The sequence below is a fragment of the Coregonus clupeaformis genome, unplaced genomic scaffold (genome assembly GCF_020615455.1).
Source record: "Coregonus clupeaformis isolate EN_2021a unplaced genomic scaffold, ASM2061545v1 scaf0064, whole genome shotgun sequence".
Lineage (NCBI taxonomy): Eukaryota > Metazoa > Chordata > Actinopteri > Salmoniformes > Salmonidae > Coregonus > Coregonus clupeaformis.
The window spans coordinates 428016-447595 of NW_025533519.1; the positions used below are offsets into that span (position 1 = coordinate 428016).

Here is a 19580-nt window from a genome sequence, read left to right on the forward strand (position 1 = left end):
TAGGAGAGGCCATGTGAGGATATGACAGAGCCAAGTGACTTGGTGTATAGGGAGAAAAGGAGAGGGCCTAGAACTGAGCCCTGGGGGACACCAGTGGTGAGAGCACGTGGTGCGGAGACAGCTTCTCGCCACGCCACTTGGTAGGAGCGACCGGTCAGGTAGGACGCAATCCAGGAGTGAGCCGCGCCGGGAGATGCCCAGCTCGGAGAGGGTGGAGAGGAGGATCTGATGGTTCACAGTATCAAAGGCAGCAGACAGGTCTAGAAGGACAAGAGCAGAGGAGAGAGAGTTAGCTTTAGCAGTGCGGAGAGCCTCCGTGACACAGAGAAGAGCAGTCTCAGTTGAATGACCAGTCCTGAAACCTGACTGGTTTGGATCAAGAAGGTCATTCTGAGAGAGATAGCAAGAGAGTTGGCTAAAGACGGCACGCTCAATAGTTTTGGAAAGAAAAGAAAGAAGGGATACTGGTCTGTAGTTGTTGACATCAGTGGGATCGAGTGTTGGTTTCTTGAGAAGGGGAGCAACTCTCGCTCTCTTGAAGACGGAAGGGACATGGCCAGCGGTCAAGGATGAGTTGATCAGCGAGGTGAGGTAGGGGAGAAGGTCACCGGAGATGGTCTGGAGAAGAGAGGAGGGGATGGGGTCAATCGGGCAGGTTGTTGGGCGGCCTGCAGTCACAAGTCGCAGGATTTTATCTGGAGAGAGAGGGGAGAAAGAAGTCAAAGCATAGGGTAGGGCAGTGTGAGTAGGACCAGCAGTGTCATTAGACTTAACAAACGAGGATCGAATGTCGTCAACCTTCTTTTCAAAGTGGTTGACGAAGTCATCCACAGAGAGAGAGGAGGGGGGGGGGGGGGGAGGATTCAGGAGGGAGGAAAATGTGACAAAGAGCTTCCTAGGGTTAGAGGCAGATGCTTGGAATTTAGAGTGGTAGAAAGTGGCCTTAGCAGCAGAAACAGATGAAGAAAATGTAGAGAGGAGGGAGTGAAAAGATGCCAGGTCGGCAGGGAGTTTAGTTTTCTTCCATTTCCGCTCCGCTGCCCGGAGCTCTGTTCTGTGAGCTCGCAATGAGTCATCAAGCCACGGAGCTGGAGGGGAGGACCGAGCCGGCCGGGAGGATAGGGGACACAGAGAGTCAAAACTAACGTGCTGTTTCCCATTTAACAACAGGTATTTACGTATGTTATATTTTGTATTGTATTTTTGTATTTTCTTCGCACAGTATGAAAATGTGATGCAAGGGATTTTGCCATCGACAGCCATCAATATCGTTAAGCTCTGCACAACTAACGTGCTGTTTCCCATTTAACAACAGAAATAAATGATGCTCAACTGGGACCACTGGCTGATGTGATTTATTAGGAGAAAACACAACGCAAGGAGAGTACGATATACATCTGTTACACACACACACCTACTCATACCCTCTCTCTCTCTCTCTCTCTCTCTCTCTCTCTCTCTCTCTCACACACACACACACATCGCATAGGGTTTCTGATGACAAAATGTCTATGTTGTTCAAACACTGAATCTCACAGACATCACAGGAATGGACTCCACATATTGAGCATTGGGGATGTTGTCTTTGAGTATACAATCATTATTAAAAAGAAGAAAAACTTCATCACGGTGGTATTCTAGGCATCAATATTACCAGGGTGCTGGAGTTCATCTTTGTTTTAATAAGTATAGTTTTTGCACATGGTAGCACGGTAATGTGAGAAAGTTTACACTTTCAAATGACTGTACAGTACAATAACAGACTTCACAGAAATATTTAGGATTTTTTTGGAGATGTGATTCTGGTGAACAGTAATTTTAACAGGATTCTGTTTCTGTTCTTGTCATGTGGGTCACTAGACAATGCTCTAAATGTAGGACCCCCCCCTCCTCCCACCCCACCCTCTGCAATGTGCCTTTATGTTGTATTATCTTATGATTAGAATAATGGAGGTCGGGACGTCTGTAATTGTTTGTTGAACTTTACTGAAAGCATTACAAGGATACATACATTGTTGTTCACTAGTTATTTAGCTCAACTAGTGCAAGAGTAACACATGGAATGGAATCGTGAGTATATCAGTTCAAACATGATTTTCTAGCTCACTCACTCACTCTCTCTCAGCTTGCACTAAAGAAGCCAGGCCTTTCACAGTGATACTCATGACAAGAGGAAGGTATCCAGGCTGGTCCTTCATCTCTGTCCTCAGTGTGTCCTCCTCTCTCTTCAGTGTAACTTTAGAGTGACCAAAGAGACTCTCTGTCCTCCCAAACACCTCCTCCTCAGTCAGAACAGCCAGACCTGCATCTCTCAGAGAGAGGGTCTCCCCACTCCCTGCTGCCACATGCTGCACCTGGAGGACAAGCAGCAAAGGAATAACATTTATATGCTTTCTTTTCTGGGTCATTCTTGAATTAAGGTGGCATTTGCATCCTTCGACTTTGCAACAATGAAAAACACTTTAAAATGACAATTAGTCCTTTATACTGCAAAACTTTATTTTTATGCATCGTTTAAAGTACTTAGGGAAAGCAAATTGGCTTGTCCCAGTAGTGATGAGTAGAGTGGTAGTGACATATTTTTGGGATTTAGAGATATCTATTATTTTGAATGCTATAAAATAAACAAAAGTATTTAATATCATTAGTGTTACCACCTTGTAAATCACTAATTACAAATATATACAAGGACCTTGAGCATTCCTTCCAGTGGCAAACTGTTATTAGGGTAGGGGCCTATATTAAAAACAATTATTTGCTAATCACACCATTTTAGTACGTCATAAATATATAATGATTCCATTGATCATTTGGTGTGTTTAAATAAAAAGTGTCATTGGTGTAACTCAATTTAAATGAAGGGAAATTACACCCTGAGCAAAATGATTAATCAAATCTCTTTAAAAAGTAATTTACTTAATAATTTACTAAAGGTTAAATGACCTTAGATTTGAGATGGATGGCCTCCATTTAAGAAAAACCTAATTTACTTAAATGTGTCATTGGTGTTACTGTCAGTGGCGACGCGTCATTCAGGGCAGCCCCACAACTATCCAGAAGATGGCGCTGTTTTGCATGTAATTCTGGCTTTCATCGATGTCACAACATTATATTATATCAGTAAGCAAACACATTTGATTTGCTTGAGCTAATTAAGCATATGTGCTCGCTTCCCGGTTGTATTGTTATTTTGGTCACTTTGAGTAAGACAGCTCCCTAATGCAGCTGTTTCAGCCTCATGCAGTGATCTGTTGTGGAGAGGCCAGCCAGGGGAAAGCCCTCATTGATCTTCTCTGGTTGCGCACAATTGGCTGCACGTGATTGGCACATTCTCAAAGGTTCAGATGGGTGAGTGAATTCATTGGGACAGTGCAACAGCATGTACTGGGAGACTCAGGCAGCGGTTGCCCACTTGGGTGCTGCCATAGAGATTCATTAGTAGTGCCCGCCCAAGAAGGCTTGATGTCATTTGCCACAGATAAATCGACGTCTTATCTCCGGTAGCTTTGATTGGACTGATGTGTCAATTTCATAGTTGTTTATCGTCTTCTAGCTAGCTAGCTGAAAAGTCTTCATGAATCATGTCAACTATCTCCTAGCAAATCATGTTCAAACTTTGTGTAATAAAGTAAATGTAGAGATAAGACATATTGGTGCTCATCAGCCAATGAACAGGCCTCCATTAAAATAAAGCAAGTTAGAAAATAATTCAACCTGAGTGGTTTGGATAGAACTTGTGGTGGCTAACAGCTAGCTAGCTACAACGTGTTGTTAATGATTGATGTCAGAATTTAATAACCCATGGAACTGTTTCTATGCAATGGTTGAAGCGAGGGAGTAGCTTTATAAACTTTGTTGCTTTATTCATAACCGGAGCATCTTGTTAACAGGCAGATGCAACTACACTCAGAATGGTGTTTGTCTGTGTCCCAATACTCTAACAATGATTAGCAATATTGCAGACCAATGCTGATATTGATTCTGAAGTAAAATAAACTTTACTCTTTAAAAGTATGCTGGACTACCGTGGTCTCTGCAAATTTTTTTTTTTTTTAATTTTTTTTTTTTTACCTTTATTTAACTAGGCAAGTCAGTTAAGAACAAATTCTTATTTACAATGACAGCCTACACCGGCCAAACCCGGACGACGCTGGGCCAATTGTGCGCCACCCTATGGGACTCCCAATCACGGCCGGTTGTGATGAGAGCCAAAGATATGGGAAAGTATCCTATACACTGATCATAACCCATATGTTAGAACGTTTGTGTGTGTGGCTCTAAACTCATTTCTGGGAGTGGTAATTATTCATGATGGTGCATTCTATGGTTAGTGTAGTGTAGTAATGTATCGATTCATATTCACTTTTTTCATTGAGTTTGCCCCACCAATATTTTTGTTAAAAATCGCCACTGGTTACTATCATCGGTGTTACTACTGCTACTGGTGGCACAATGTTATCATAATGGTAGAAATATTAGTTTATTTAGAATGGGAAGATATACCCAAAGACATTTACATAAACAAAAATGTAGAAAAATGAAGTCCAGTCCATACAGGATTGGAGGCTCAATCAAGCAGGTGTGAACTCACCAGGATCTGCAGGGCCTGTAAGACTGGAGGACTGCAACAGGATCCCAACACAGAGAGACCCTCATCTGGCATTCCTGAAGAAATAAATATGCACACATATAAAACCACAGTAGTGAATCTAGTTTCCCAGTAACTGATCAAATAATAACACAGAATCCTGTGAAAACTGCTCTCTATCTCACCGTCCATGGCACTGACAATGAGGTGGATGGCAGTGAGAAGTGAGGATCTGATCTCATCCTCCCCAACACATTGGTCTACAAGATCCAGTATGGCCTGGACTGTCTCCCTCTCAGACTCTTCCAGATCACCCAGGTCAGGAGTTTCACCATCACACGTCTGATCCAGCTGTGACCAGAGTGAGAGAGAGAGAGAGAGAGAGAGATGAGAGAGGGAGAAGAGAGAGAGAAGAGAGAGAGGAGAGAGGAGAGAGGAGAGAGGAGAGAGGAGAGAGAGAGAGAGGGAGAGAGAGAGGGAGAAGGGCCTTCTATGCCATCAAAAGGAACATAAAATTCGACATACCAATTAGGATCTGGCTAAAAATACTTGAATCACTTATAGAACCCATTGCCCTTTATGGTTGTGAGGTCTGAGGTCCACTCACCAACCAAGAATTCACAAAATGGGACAAACACCAAATTGAGACTCTGCATGCAGAATTCTGCAAAAATATAATGCAGAGCAGATTAGGCCAATACCCGCTAATTATCAAAATCCAGAAAAGAGCTGTTAAATTCTACAACCACCTAAAAGGAAGCGATTCCCAAACCTGCAAAAATATAATGCAGAGCAGATTAGGCCAATACCCGCTAATTATCAAAATCCAGAAAAGAGCTGTTAAATTCTACAACCACCTAAAAGGAAGCGATTCCCAAACACATTCTTCCCTCAGATTACACAGACCAACAAAGAATTCGAAAACAAATCCAATTTGAATAAAGTCCCATATTTATTGGGTGAAATACCACAGTGTGCAATCACAGCAGCAAGATTTGTGACCTGTTGCCACAAGAAAAGGGCAACCAGTGAAGAACAAACACCATATTTATGTTTATTTATTTTCCCTTTTGTACTTTAACTATTTGAACATCATTACAACACTGTATATAGACATAATATGACATTTGAAATGTCTTTATTATTTTTGAACTTTTGTGAGCGTAATGTTTACTGTTCATTTTTGTATTGTTTATTTCACCTTTGTTTATTATCTATTTCACTTGCTTTGACAATGTAAACATATTGTAGTGTCTAAAAGACACACCTTTGCTGATCCATGCTGTGGTGATAAGGAGTCCGCCGACACTGTACTTTGTTTATAAAAGTTTATTATAACAAAGGGTATTCAGCATCGAATTTACAGATACCTGCAGATATCTTGAGAACAGCAAGAGCCAAATTCTGTAATTCGCTATTCTTCTCTCCTATTGTTCAAGACATGGTTTTATATCATTTATGACGTAATATGGTGTGATTCTAAAAACCAATCCCTGGCCTTTTCTACATCTCTCCCCCTATCATTTTCCATGAACTTTAGTAATGCTTTCCAGATGTTTTCAGCAAAGTAGAATACAGTTCATCTGTTACACCATTTTGCAACATCAGCAAAATCCTAGAGCCAAGTTTCCTCTAACACACTTTTTGCAACGGTCAGCATATCACAGACTCTAAGACACTACATATTTCCCCCCTTCGAGACTAATTAAGTCTCGAAAACAAAAAGAATAGGATTATGACAAATAACAATTCTTGTTCTTGAGTAACTTTAACAATAAACCAAAATTTATGGAGAGTAAACACATGTTTATATAGACACATTTTTGTATGTAGTATAAATACATTATTATGGAGTGTAAATAAATTGTTATGGAGTGTAAATAAATTGTTATGGAGTGTAAATAAATTGTTATGGAGTGTAAGAGCGAAAAACCTGTCTGGCAGCTTTCATTCCAAATATCCATCAGTCAGTCAAGACAGGAAAATTCTCTCACGGCCCCTCTGCCCTAGGCGACCACCTAAGTACTCCAGATCAATTTATACATCTTTATTAATACATTTTAAGCTATGATGCAATTGAATACATATGAAAACCCCAGCAAACAAAATACAATCAAAATGTCCACATTCAGGCTGGTCGACCCATCGGACCCTCCTGTGGATTCTCTCTGTCCTTGCCTAGACCCCATATCCCTAAACTTCAACGAAATAAACAAAAACATCTGAGGTCCCCACATGTACCCAACAACAGAAAACATAATTCTTCAAAAATTAATACAGAAAGAATATAACACTGGAATGTAGTCCACTACACTTCATCTCCTCCACAGTGTCGACTTTCAATGCGACGTCGATGATGGAATCGGAACATTTCCACTCCTTCCTTGTTCCACTTCCTCCAGTCCATTCATATTGTCCATGTTTGAGTATTTGAGTCCCTCTACATATTCCCCATATGCTTCTGGAAGAAAAGAAAATACCAAACAGTATCTTTTGCAAAACAACACATGCAAATTAAAACATCAATGTCAACTAAAAATGATATATAAAATTAGATATAAAATGAATCTCATTCCATTTCCCCCCTTTGATTCATAACAATAATATAATCATCCCACAATCAGATATTCCAAATTTCCTAGAGTTATTTCAACCCTAGTTTCCATAACATTTTAGTCTGACTTTTTCCAATTTTTATTTTTCTCATTTTTTTTTTTTCAAAAACCATTTCACTGATTTATTCACAAAACTCTTTCCCATTTTCTGAGGATATTAAGTCAGGAAATTCCCACCTGCTTATGACTTCTTTACACAAGAACTTTGCAACCGACCGAGCATCTTTTAGCTTAGTTGAACATCTCTAAGGATGTTTTTTTCTTTCATTGTCTTCAAAACACTTGCTTTCGAAAGTCCTTCAATTTCTGGTTCAATCCCTTGGATTGCTTCATCTTTCAATGGATACTGATTCTTCCAAGGAGGTCTGCCTCCTCAACTTTCATCTCAATTGAGCTGATTTCACAAATCCAATATCAGTCCTACTTTGATATCTCAAACATTCTTGAACTTTTTTCAACATCTCTTCTTCCATAGATTCTCAATTCATCTTCACACTTCAAACAGATTCATTTGTCTTCCGTACAGCTTATGACTCTCCTTGTCCTTGAGCCAAAATCATCATTTTCAGAAATCGCTGATCTTCACTCCAAGTCCTTCTCATAATTAATTGATTTGACATCGTGAGATGTGTAACCTCTTCAGGCTGAACACAGATAAAAGCCTTTCTGCTATCCATCATCACTTCCCATTGTCCATTGTTTATTTTCACTTCAATTGTTGGATCTTTTTCCGGTCCTGATGCTACCAGCTGAAACCTCCTTTCGGATCTTCTAGGCACCTCTAGAATCCTTGCTCCTTATAGGGTTCACCTGGAGGACAGGTGATCTTCACTTGCTCCTGTATCTTCCTCTGAAATTCTTTCTTTCCAGAAACTATCTATGGATATGAAACAATTTATACCACTTGTTGTGGCTGGTATAATTGCATTTGACCTTGTTCAGTTGAAGCTGTAGCAGTGATTGTTGAATTGGTTCACACTGATTCTGCATAACCAATGCTTCTCTTCTCCTTCTTCTCCACCAGTTGTATTTGATTGAGTTTTCTGAGAGTTTCTTGGTCCTGTTCTTTCTGGTTGTGTTCCTTTTTCCGGTACAGATCCACTTGATGGGCTATATGATCTGTATAGACACCTTTTGTCATGCTCCCAAGTCCAACCACTTCTGCCAGTTTGCTCCTTACCGGTGAGGGCAGTCCCATCTGTAGTTTAGCTCTCAAGATTGACTGCTCAATTTGACTCACATCTGGATAATTTCCGGTAATATTTCTCCACACTTGATGAACTCTTGACACGTAGGCTCTCGGATTTTCTTGTTGTCCTAGTGGGTCAATCAGAATGTTGTCAGGATGCACATTTGTTGGAAACGTATCTTTCAGTGCTCTCCACAGCCGATTCCTGCTTGCAGCCAACAATTCAGGATCATTCACAGCAGTTCCCACATATCTATGAAGTCCAGCTCTCTGAAAAATTTCTTCCATGCCTGGAATCCCAAGGAGATTAGCCAAAAGTCTCTTAATGTCTCCTATGGCAGACTGTGTTCCCACCGTAATTTCTTCCAACTTTGAAATCCAAGGATATGCTCCATCTTGAAGAGTAGGCAGTTTCTCAAGTATATCTGACATATCGGTATTCTGCAAAGGCTTATATTCTAGGTTTTGTCCTCGAATGATCACCGGCATAATTTTCTTACTAGTGCCATCTTTCCTTGGCCTCAATGTATATTTCTTCTCAGATTCTTGGGATTCTTTTCTCAGCAGCTTCTTTTCCTTCGTCTTCAGCTTCTTGAGTTGTTCTTCCAGTTCTTTTACTTCTTCTAAATTATTGGCCTTATACAGGTATGATACGCATCGGTCTATATCTCTTTCTATTTCTTCTGTGTTAGTCATTGGAGGATAAAATCCTCTTGAATATGAAGCACCTTTAGTCTCCAAATCTTCATCGTTGTCTCCATCTTCGTTTTCACCAGCACTCGAATCACTTGTATTCTTCTTCTTCCAACTTCCATCACCCCTTCTTTCCGCTCTGGCCAACCTCTGTCTGATGACAGGGTCATATCCACCCATGATCTCTTCTGAATCACTCTGATCATCATCATCATCATCATCGTCATCATCAAGTTCCATCCTCCTTGACCTCACTCTACCCTTAGTTTCCAGACATCTCGTTTTGTTCCTGCTTTTGGAGTTTGGATTCATCTTTATGGTCGTTTCTGCTTGTCCTCTCTCTATTATTTGTTCATCTTCATCTCTGATGCAATAATCACCCTCCTGAATGATCACTGGAAGCTGAGGATAAACGTCCTTAAACTTGGCTTCTTTCTCATAAGGTGGGGGTGTTTTTGCTGAATCCATATATGAGAAAGGTGTATTGACTTCTGCAATTAGTTTTTCTGTCACCTTCACCTCTTTTGCCATTTTCTCTGTACCTCTGTCTCTCTTATCTTTTGTATCTTTTATCAGTTTTTGTCCTTCATTTTCAAACAGCTTAAGAACACCCAGCTCTCTTTGTCTTTTTTCTTTGCGTAATTTTCCTGTCTTCCCCTTCTTTTGATCTGCCTTATACGTGGATACAAGCACTTGCATTATCTTGATGACGTCTGGGTTAAGAGTCCCTTCCACTGGCCATGGTTGTTCAATGTCAGGCCAACGTTTATTCCATTTTTCAGATAATTTTGCTATACCATTAACTAGAGGATTACTATTCTGTACTACATGAAGAGGAGTAATTGCTTTTGTAGTTTTGATGTCCTTTTTCCCCATTGTAATGACTATGTTATGTGTTTCCCTCTTGTTTCCCTCTTGTTTCCCTCCTTTTTTTTTTTTTTGTATTATTAAAAAATAATGAATCAATTAATCCAATCAATCAATTAACCAATTAAATCAATCAATCAATCAACTAATCCAATCAATCAACTAATCAATCAAATCAATCAATGAATTATTAATCAATCAATCAATCAATTACTAATCAAAACAATCAATCAACTAATCAATGAAATCAATCAACCAATCAACTAATCCAATCAATCAACTAATCAATGAAATCAATCAATCAATCAACCAATTTATTTCAATCAATCAATCAAGTAACTAAATCAATCAAACAAACAATCAATCCAATCAATCAATCAATCAACTAATCCAATCAAATCAATCAACCAATCAACTAATCCAATCAATCAACTAATCAATCAAATCAATCAATCAATTACTAATCAAATCAATCAATCAACTAATTCAACCAATCAACCAACTAATTATTCTGTGAATTTTATTTTACCAAATTATTGATTAGTGGCAGTCTTACCACATCCGATGAGGAAGAGTAAAGGAAAGCAGTCAACTACAGAGCAATTCAAAAATAAAAGACCTGTACCAGCAACACTACCCACAACTACTCACAACCCAATTGCTTAATAAGCACCTAATTACCTTAATTTTACAGAATAATGTCAATGCTGGAATTCCAACACAACTCTAATCAAAACAAGTCATTGACAAAAACTCTAATGTGCAATTATCAATTACATCAATTCATCAGTCTGTTGCCAAGTTCCTGTGAAATGGTCACAACATGAAATATCAATTAAATCCTGTAAGGGAAAGTAGGTTTTGTGGATAAGAACAGTACTGGCCTTAATTTGGCTGGGTTGTTGTCACCGATGCCAGCTGATGTCAGCACCTCCTCTCTGTCTCCTCCTTCTCGTCTCTCATATGACAGAAAGACAAAAGAACAAACAAGAATTTAGTTTATTATTATTTATATATATATATTTTTTCACATTCACGCTAAGAAATAAGCAAACAGCTTAACTCAGGAATATTATAAATAGCTCAATAACATTTTATTTTATTCATTTATTTTATTATTATTATTTTTAATCCGTCAATATATCTCTCATTCACCAACTCAACCGATTATCAACCAAACAGTTTTACAGTCAAGCAACAGTTAATTCAACAGAACATTTCACTTGTGTGCAAGATTCCCCCTCCCTTTTTCTTTTTGTCTGCTCTGAGACTGACTCTCCCATCAGTTCAGTGCAGGGGAGTGGCACATCTGTTGTACGTAACTCTAAACTCATAAGATCCTACGCGTGCGCAGTTCAGTCACCCATGCGATTTCAGAGTGAAAGGAACTATAGAGTAGACAGACCCGCTGTCGCGCCGTTCTCTCCTCCCATAGACAATAACAAGATTCTACAGAACTCACAAACGAAGACGAAACACACAGAACACAGAACACAAATCCCACTTCCAAGTTATGTTATCTTTCACTTATCCTAATTTGCAGATTGATAGTTATGCTGTTATCAATTACAAAACATCTCTATACACTCTTAAAAAGTCCTCCCTGTAGGGTCATGCTATTCTAATAGTTAATGAACATTCTCCTTTTATAGAGACTCATAAGGTTTTGACCTTAACTAACATATTTCCTTACAAAAGAGTAAAATCCCTGTTGTCAGAGCCTTAGTCGACACACAGCTGGAAGTAATCAGAGACGCAGCCCCCCCCCTCTCTCTGTTTCACACACACACAGAGAGACATAGGCTGTCCTTCTCTCACACACACACAGTTGAAGAGGAATGCATCCGTTCATACAAAGCATGCTTACCGCCGTTCCTAATTTTCTTTATATTCCTTTTGCTAAATTTCTGCTACCTTCAGGTTTTAGACATTCAAAAGAGAGGATTACGTCAGACAAACATTTCGTCAAATAGATTTCTGATCTGTAAACATACAATTGAACATATTGCCTTAAACCTGCAGTTCCCAGAACTGACTTGAGAGTTAATCTAATAACTATCAAGATTTATGGCCATCATATTGATGCCTTGTTTTTCAAGGGCTTTCTTAAATTAACGGCGTCCTAAAGTATACTGTTACTTATTTTCTAGCCTTATTCCTTGTACTCTTAGACACTTCTAGACACTCCTTGTACGTTTAGTCAAGCCAAAATATCGGTGTGCCCCATCCGTGTGCCCTATAGACACTCCCCACTTTTTGCGTTGTTCTCAACGCAAACTAATTTAGAAAATTTAGAACGGAATTCCTATCACACAGCAAAGAAAAACCAGCAAAGCGCACGCACAGATTCTTTGACGGTACATCTTGAACGCACACACTCTCTGGACTCACAAAACGGCCAGCGCCCAATATTAGTGAAAAAAGCTCACCTTATTTGCCGGCTTCTTGAGCGGGAGTCACTTTGTAGCCCAGGAATGGAATGCTGAGAAAAGATGTAGCACGACCCAAAAAAAACAACAAAAAAACAACCTCGTCGCCATTAAATTTAGTGTCTAAAAGACACACCTTTGCTGATCCATGCTGTGGTGATAAGGAGTCCGCCGACACTGTACTTTGTTTATAAAAGTTTATTATAACAAAGGGTATTCAGCATCGAATTTACAGATACCTGCAGATATCTTGAGAACAGCAAGAGCCAAATTCTGTAATTCGCTATTCTTCTCTCCTATTGTTCAAGACATGGTTTTATATCATTTATGACGTAATATGGTGTGATTCTAAAAACCAATCCCTGGCCTTTTCTACATCTCTCCCCCTATCATTTTCCATGAACTTTAGTAATGCTTTCCAGATGTTTTCAGCAAAGTAGAATACAGTTCATCTGTTACACCATTTCGCAACATCAGCAAAATCCTAGAGCCAAGTTTCCTCTAACACACTTTTTGCAACGGTCAGCATATCACAGACTCTAAGACACTACAATATGTTTCCCATGCCAATAAAGCCCATTAAATTGAAATTGAATTGAATTGAGAGAGAGAGTATATTTAAGACAGAGAGTGTGTTGTTGGATATTCTGGTTGATATATTCATTCCTGCCATTAGTTGTGTGTGTGTGTGTGTGTGTGTGTGTGTTTGGCCCGTGTTTCTGTATGTCCCACTCACCACACTCTCCAGCACACTGACTGCCTCTCCATCCTCCATGGTTGTCTTGAGGAGCTGGAGCAGAGAGGAACGTGTGGCTGCTGGCAGGACTGACAGCAGCTGGAAATGACTACTCAGTTTCTCCAGTTCTGTCAACACACAAACAACATAGAGACCATTTAGTCAAAGTGTGGTATTTTCATGCAACAAATCAATTAATTGTTATATAGTCCAAAAGTGTGGTAACTTTGTAATAACTAATCAAAGAGAAATGTTGAACATTCCATTCAGTAGACTACATGTTGACCAGACGTTCCATTCAGTAGACTACATTACATGTTGACCAAACGTTCCATTCAGTAGACTACATTACATGTTGACCAGATGATCCATTCAGTAGACTACATTACATGTTGACCAGACGTTCCATTCAGTAGACTACATTACATGTTGACCAGACGTTCCATTCAGTAGACTACATGTTGACCACTAGACAGGAGACATTAGCCTCCATTGGCATTATTACCTTTCTTCAGATTTAGGGGGCTGTTGACATCAAAGTCGCCTCCCAGGTCCATAATTCCATCCTCTTCAAACCCATCCTTTGACTTATCCATTTCAAAGCCCCCATTTTTGTGAATGAGGCACAGCTCTGTGGACAAGAGCAGACAACAGCCATAACCAGTCACACACAGACAGATACAGTGGCTGTACTAAATACACTGAGGAACATAGAAGCTGGCGGTGTACTTTACCATGGTACTTAACCATGCAGCTATACCTGGGTCATTGCACTTGATTAACCATACACTTCCTCACCAAACTGTCCATTGCATTTGACGTAGAGGTCAATCAGACTGTAGGCCATGACAGTATTTGCAGGAATAACCAGTGACACATCACTATCTGTCTGAGTACTGCCGCTCTGCTTCATAGAGGCCTGTGGAGAAAATGTCAAATCAGTCAGAGACGTTTGGTGCACAGACGACCCAGATTCTAACCCAGACAGTCACCTCTACTACACCATTTCATTTTCAGGAAGTGGATCAAATGACAAAAACAGGAAATGATGTGGTAACTAGTGCTGGGTCATTCCACCAATTCCCATCTCAAGAAATAACGTTTTTTTTATGACTATAGTAAGTGCCTATTAAGTGCCAAATAAAGTAAGGAAGGTTGACCGTAACCAGGGTTACCCTTGTGACAGGGGGAATGGAAGCTTGTTGTTTGCAGGGAGTGGCAATTGAAAGCAAGCTTCACAATTTAAAAAAAAATGTTAAAACTGTTCTAGCATGTCTATCAATGGCGTGTGTCGAACCACTCAATTTTCCGCCACAAAACACCAAAAAAATTGCCTAAAAGAGTAGAACCAGCTCACCAGTTTTTACACTATGATTTGACTATTAGATTATTTATTTTGAAAAAAATATTTAAAAAGGAATAGTTTCACCATATTAAAACGACAGTTCAGTTCAAGTAACAGGGTTGATCTTACATTTCTACTTTCAATATCAAAGCACTATTTTCATGGAACAACCAAGCTACATAATTCTGACTAGAGCAAGATACAGTATTACCACTACTAAACAGACATCTGTGACTATTACCACTACTGAACAGACATCTGTGACTATTAGCACTACTGAACAGACATCTGTGACTATTAGCACTACTGAACATACATCTGTGACTATTAGCACTACTGAACAGACATCTGTGACTATTAGCACTACTGAACAGACATCTGTGACTATTACCACTACTGAACAGACATCAGTGACTATTACCAATACTGAACAGACATCTGTGAGTATTACCACTACTGAATAGACATCTGTGAGTATTACCACTACTGAACAGACATCTGTGATCTGTCAATATGGTCTTGACAATTACTTTATTTATGTAGGCCTAGCTATCATAAAGTGAGATTATTGAGATTAAAAATCTATTTTACAACAGAGATAATCTACATCTGAGTTACCAGTAATATATGAAGATTGATGCTGTCGTGTATTGAGATTATGACGTTGTTAAATGTTTTTAAGTGGAACTGAAAGAATGTTGATTTTAGTATCAAGAGGGAATGTTTTAGTGTAACGTCACATACAACAGACAGGAAGTGTGTTGTAGACAGGGGAGACTGGTGATTGGCCAGAAGAGGGAGCCCATCTTTTTGCATTGTTTATAAGTAGGGGCTAAACGAAAGAGAGACAGAACGGCCATTGCAATCTGGGACGCCGTTCTCCAGACACCGCGGGTCTGTAACTTATGCTGTAACCTTGTGATATTAATAAAAGCCTCTAATCATTGTGCAGCATAAGCGGACTCTTTGTTGACAGCAATAATTGCCACCATTCACCCGATACGACAAATGGCGCCCAACGTGGGGCTGGTCTGCATCTCCCCGTTGTTTCATTCAGCCGCCAGGCTAACTCGCTTTGAAGCCATGGCCAGACAAGGGTGAGTTTTTCTTACCGCTTTGGAGCTTGTTAGATTGGATCCTGCTTGTGTACACTGGAGAGGTGTACCATACGACCGTGCCTCGTGTGGCGTTATTGCGGTCGACTAGAGTCTGTTATAATATATTCCATGGGTAAACGGCAGGTAATTGGAAGTTTAGAGCATAAAACGGTAGGAATTAAGTATTGAAGGTGTACAATTAAAACAGATATGCGCATTCATTAGGGCACTGTACCGCTTAAGACCCCGGGGGGGCCATTTAGAAAATGATGGGCCGACAAATCCGCTTGCACGATAGAATGTGCAGTCGGTGGGTTTTAAAAACTCGGTTTGATGGGGTTTATCTGATTGTGATTATGGTTCGACTTTCGTCCGACGGGGGGTTTGATTGGGTCTAATTTCTCGGTGAAATGGTCATTAATCCACGGTAGCACAAATGGTAGGGAAATATGTTAAAAGGAATAAGGGCAGTGCAGGATGTTTGTTTGTGTGGTAGGCCGCAGTTAGCTAAAGGCTAAGGCTAATGTTAATGCTAAATGCTGGAGTGTGGGTCATGCCACATTATACATAGCGGCTAATGCTAAATGCTAATTGTGTTGCGTGCTACATGCTAACGTGTCCTTAGAGGGCCATTGCCCTCTACATTTGTTTGTATGTGGGTGGAATTCAGAGTTCTACGCAAATGTGAGCTCTGTTATGTGTAATTGTGTGAGTATAAGGTATAAAATAGTGAAGCTGTAGCGTAATGCTATCGGTCTAGTGTTTGGGAATCGTATCATTGAATGCATTTGCGCATGCGTTTAATTTTATGACACTACACTACAAAACGTGGGAGTTGTAGTTTATGGCACGAGATTAGGACACGTTTTGGTTTACGGTACTAAACTACAACACGTTTTTGCTAATGGCATATTTCTGTTGGGGGCTGCAGGGAGACAGAGAAACACACAGACAAAGAGAGATTTTAACACGAATCTTATAGTTTTAAAGCGGCTGGTGTTTGAACATGAAACTATTTGTTGAGATGTAGTGAATTTATAAATTAGGTATATGTTGACGTAATGAATTAAATTAAATGACGGATTAAAATAAACAAAAAATGTTTTTGAGCGATATATTTAGTCCTGAGTTAAATGACGGATTAAAATAAAATACGTAATGAATTAAATTAAGTCTTAGAGCGAATATGAGTGGGGGAATATTGAATATGCTTGAAATAACTCTTTTCCTGTGTCTCTGTTCTTTTGTCATATGAGAGGAACGATAAGCGAGAGGAGAGAGGAGATACAGGAAGTGCTGATGTGACATCACGTGACGCGGCAGAGGATCAAGTCAAAAAAGGGTTTGAGACTGGTCTGGTTACAAAATATTTGATGTTATGACAATTTCACATAGGCTTGGCAAATACTATTTCATTAAAAATTGCATTTTGGAGGCTATGTGCATCACTTGGGTTAATTACAGATGTGTTGGGAATCAAGGACTGACATTATTCTGTAAATTTAAGATAATTAGGTGCTTATAGAGCAAGGGGTTATAGAGCAAGGGGTTACAGGCTTTGTTTTTGGGATTGCTCTGAAGTTGACTACTTGCATTTGATGGGTTGTGGTAAGATAGCCAACACTAATTGATAAATTGGTGACATAGGATATAGGAATAAAAATTGGTTTTAATTATTCATGATTTTTAATTGAATTTTTTTTTATTTTTTTTGGAGTTGTTAGGTTTATATTAATAATTAGAGGGGGGAAGCCATAGGCTATATAGAAATAAAATAATTCACGATAAAGGAATATAAAAGGGTTGTTACAATGGGGAAAAACGACATCAAGGCTATAAAAGTAATTACACCGATTGATATAGTACAAAATAGTAACCCTTTAACTAGAGTATTGCTAGGTTATCCGGCAAATGAAACAAATGTTGCCCTTCATTCTCAAACAAAAACTGATAAAAGATTCCAGCGATAAGATAAACAGAGGTATAGAGAAGGTGACAGGAGAAACTAATGGCAGAAGTTAGTACACCTTTCTCACATACGGATTCAGCAAAAAGACACCCACCTTACGAGAAGGAAGTAGAGCTTAGGGATGTTTATCCTCAGCTTCCGGTGATTATCCAGGAGGGTGATTGTTGCATCAGAGATGAAGACGAATAATAGATAGAGGACAAGCAGAAACGACGATCACAGAAGAAAAGTAAGAAGATGATGGAAGATGATATTTTGAGGACAGAACTTAGAATATAAGCTGTTGAAGAATCCTGATATGTCAACAACAAAGAACAGGACGAAGAAACTCTGAGAAAACTCAATCATACAACTGGTGGAGAAGAGAAGCTTTGGTTATGAAGAATCAGAGTGAACCAAATCAACAATCACTGTTACAGCTTCAACTGAACAATATCAAATGCAATTGTACCAGCCAAGGGGGGTACCAGGTGTTCCATATCCACAGCCAGTTTCTGGACAGACACAGAATTGGAGAGGAAGAGGACGAGAAGGCTTAGAAGGAGGAGGAAGATTTCAGCTACACTTCCAGCAACTTTCAGAAGACTGTTATAATTGTGGACAGATTGGTTACTTTACCTGTGAGTGCAACAAGTCAGGAGGAAACAACAGAGAACATTTTTAAGGAAGATACAGGGGCAGTCGAGATCACCTGTTAGTGCCTAGAAGATACGAAGGGGGGTGTCAGCTGATAGCACCGATTAGAGAAGAAGAGAAAATAGCTAACAATTGAAGTAAAACCAGAGGACTATGAGAAGTGATAGTGAATAGTGTAAAAACTTATCTGTGTTCAGCCTAAAGAGGTTAAACATCTCACTATGTATAATTAACTAATTAGGATAGGGATTTGAGGTAGTAAAACAGTTAATTACTCTTAAGATACTAATATTAGAGCATATACCTATTGCATTGTTGGGAAGAGATGCATGGTGTAAATTGAATTGTACAATAAGATGTACACTAAACGGCTGTCTGGTAGAAGATTTTAAAAAGTAGGGTTTTTGGGAATCATATTGGCTTAAAAATATCATATCATAGGAAGGATGATAATCTATTAGACTGCCTATTAGACAATCTGTCTGAAAAATAAAGTTAAAAGGGGTGACTGTTATTCTGGGTTACATTCTTACACTAAGAGATTTCAGGCTAGGCTAAAAGGTGTTTAGTCGTTTGCCAAGTCTGCGTGTAAAGAAGTCAGAAGCAGGGGGACTTTCCCAATCACATATCCTAAAAATTGGTGGTAAAGGGATTTTGTGAATAAATCAGTGGAAAAGGTTTTTAAAGGTTAGGAGAAAAGATTAGATTAAAATAAGTTAGGAGAACTAGGTTGAAGGAACTCTAAGACAGTAAGCTAAGTTTCAAAGTTAGTAGTAAGAGAGAGAACAGTGGTGAAGGACACTTTAGAGTAGGGAGATCAAGGTAATTATAGGTGTATTTTTATAATCAAAAGTTTGAGAGGTAGGACTGAGAGTTGGGAAAAAGTGACACTAGTGGTGATAGATGGAAGTACAAGCAAAGACTTCAAATCTTTGGAAAATGGATGAAGTAACTAAGGACATTAACACTTCAGTCTATTATAACAACAGTGAGAAGCAATTTAACTCTTTCAACATTGATAGTTATTAAAGCCATAAATATATCGCATTTGATTATAAGGGAACCAATAGCTCCAGCACCAATTTTAGGGGGAAAAATACTTATTAGGGTTAGGATGGGGACGTTCCTCCCACATGGAGAGATAATTATGGAGAATAAGTATTGTTATCAGGACCAGGAGTAGAAGCTGTTGCACCTAATCAAAGGAGGTCAGGAAGAATATGTTACAGTAGTCACTCCAACAGTAAATAATACACATAGGATATTGGTAACTTTGGCACTAGAAGTAATTAAGGTTAATACATCAACTAAATCAACTACTTTAATGGTAACTTTGGAAGGGATTAATGATACGATGGCAATAGCAAATGTAGGAAGTATGACACCGACAACAACTTTTCTGAAATTAAAGGGGGT

General features: G+C 39.2%; 1 protein-coding gene across 3 annotated transcripts in view; it reads right to left on the reverse strand.

The window, feature by feature from the left end:
* Window positions 1-1960: 1960 nt before the first annotated feature.
* LOC121562929 (gasdermin-E-like) overlaps window positions 1961-19580 on the reverse strand; it is a 57480-nt gene continuing 39860 nt past the window's right edge. For all 3 annotated transcript variants that reach the window (XM_041875065.1, XM_041875063.1, XM_041875064.1), the window contains exons 5-10: window positions 13916-14036; window positions 13623-13748; window positions 13118-13245; window positions 4774-4939; window positions 4592-4665; window positions 1961-2354 (exon numbers count right to left, since the gene is read on the reverse strand). In XM_041875065.1, coding sequence (XP_041730999.1) covers window positions 2112-2354; window positions 4592-4665; window positions 4774-4939; window positions 13118-13245; window positions 13623-13748; window positions 13916-14036 — 858 coding nt within the window. In that variant the 3' untranslated portion in view covers window positions 1961-2111. The remainder of the gene's footprint in view (window positions 2355-4591; window positions 4666-4773; window positions 4940-13117; window positions 13246-13622; window positions 13749-13915; window positions 14037-19580) is intronic.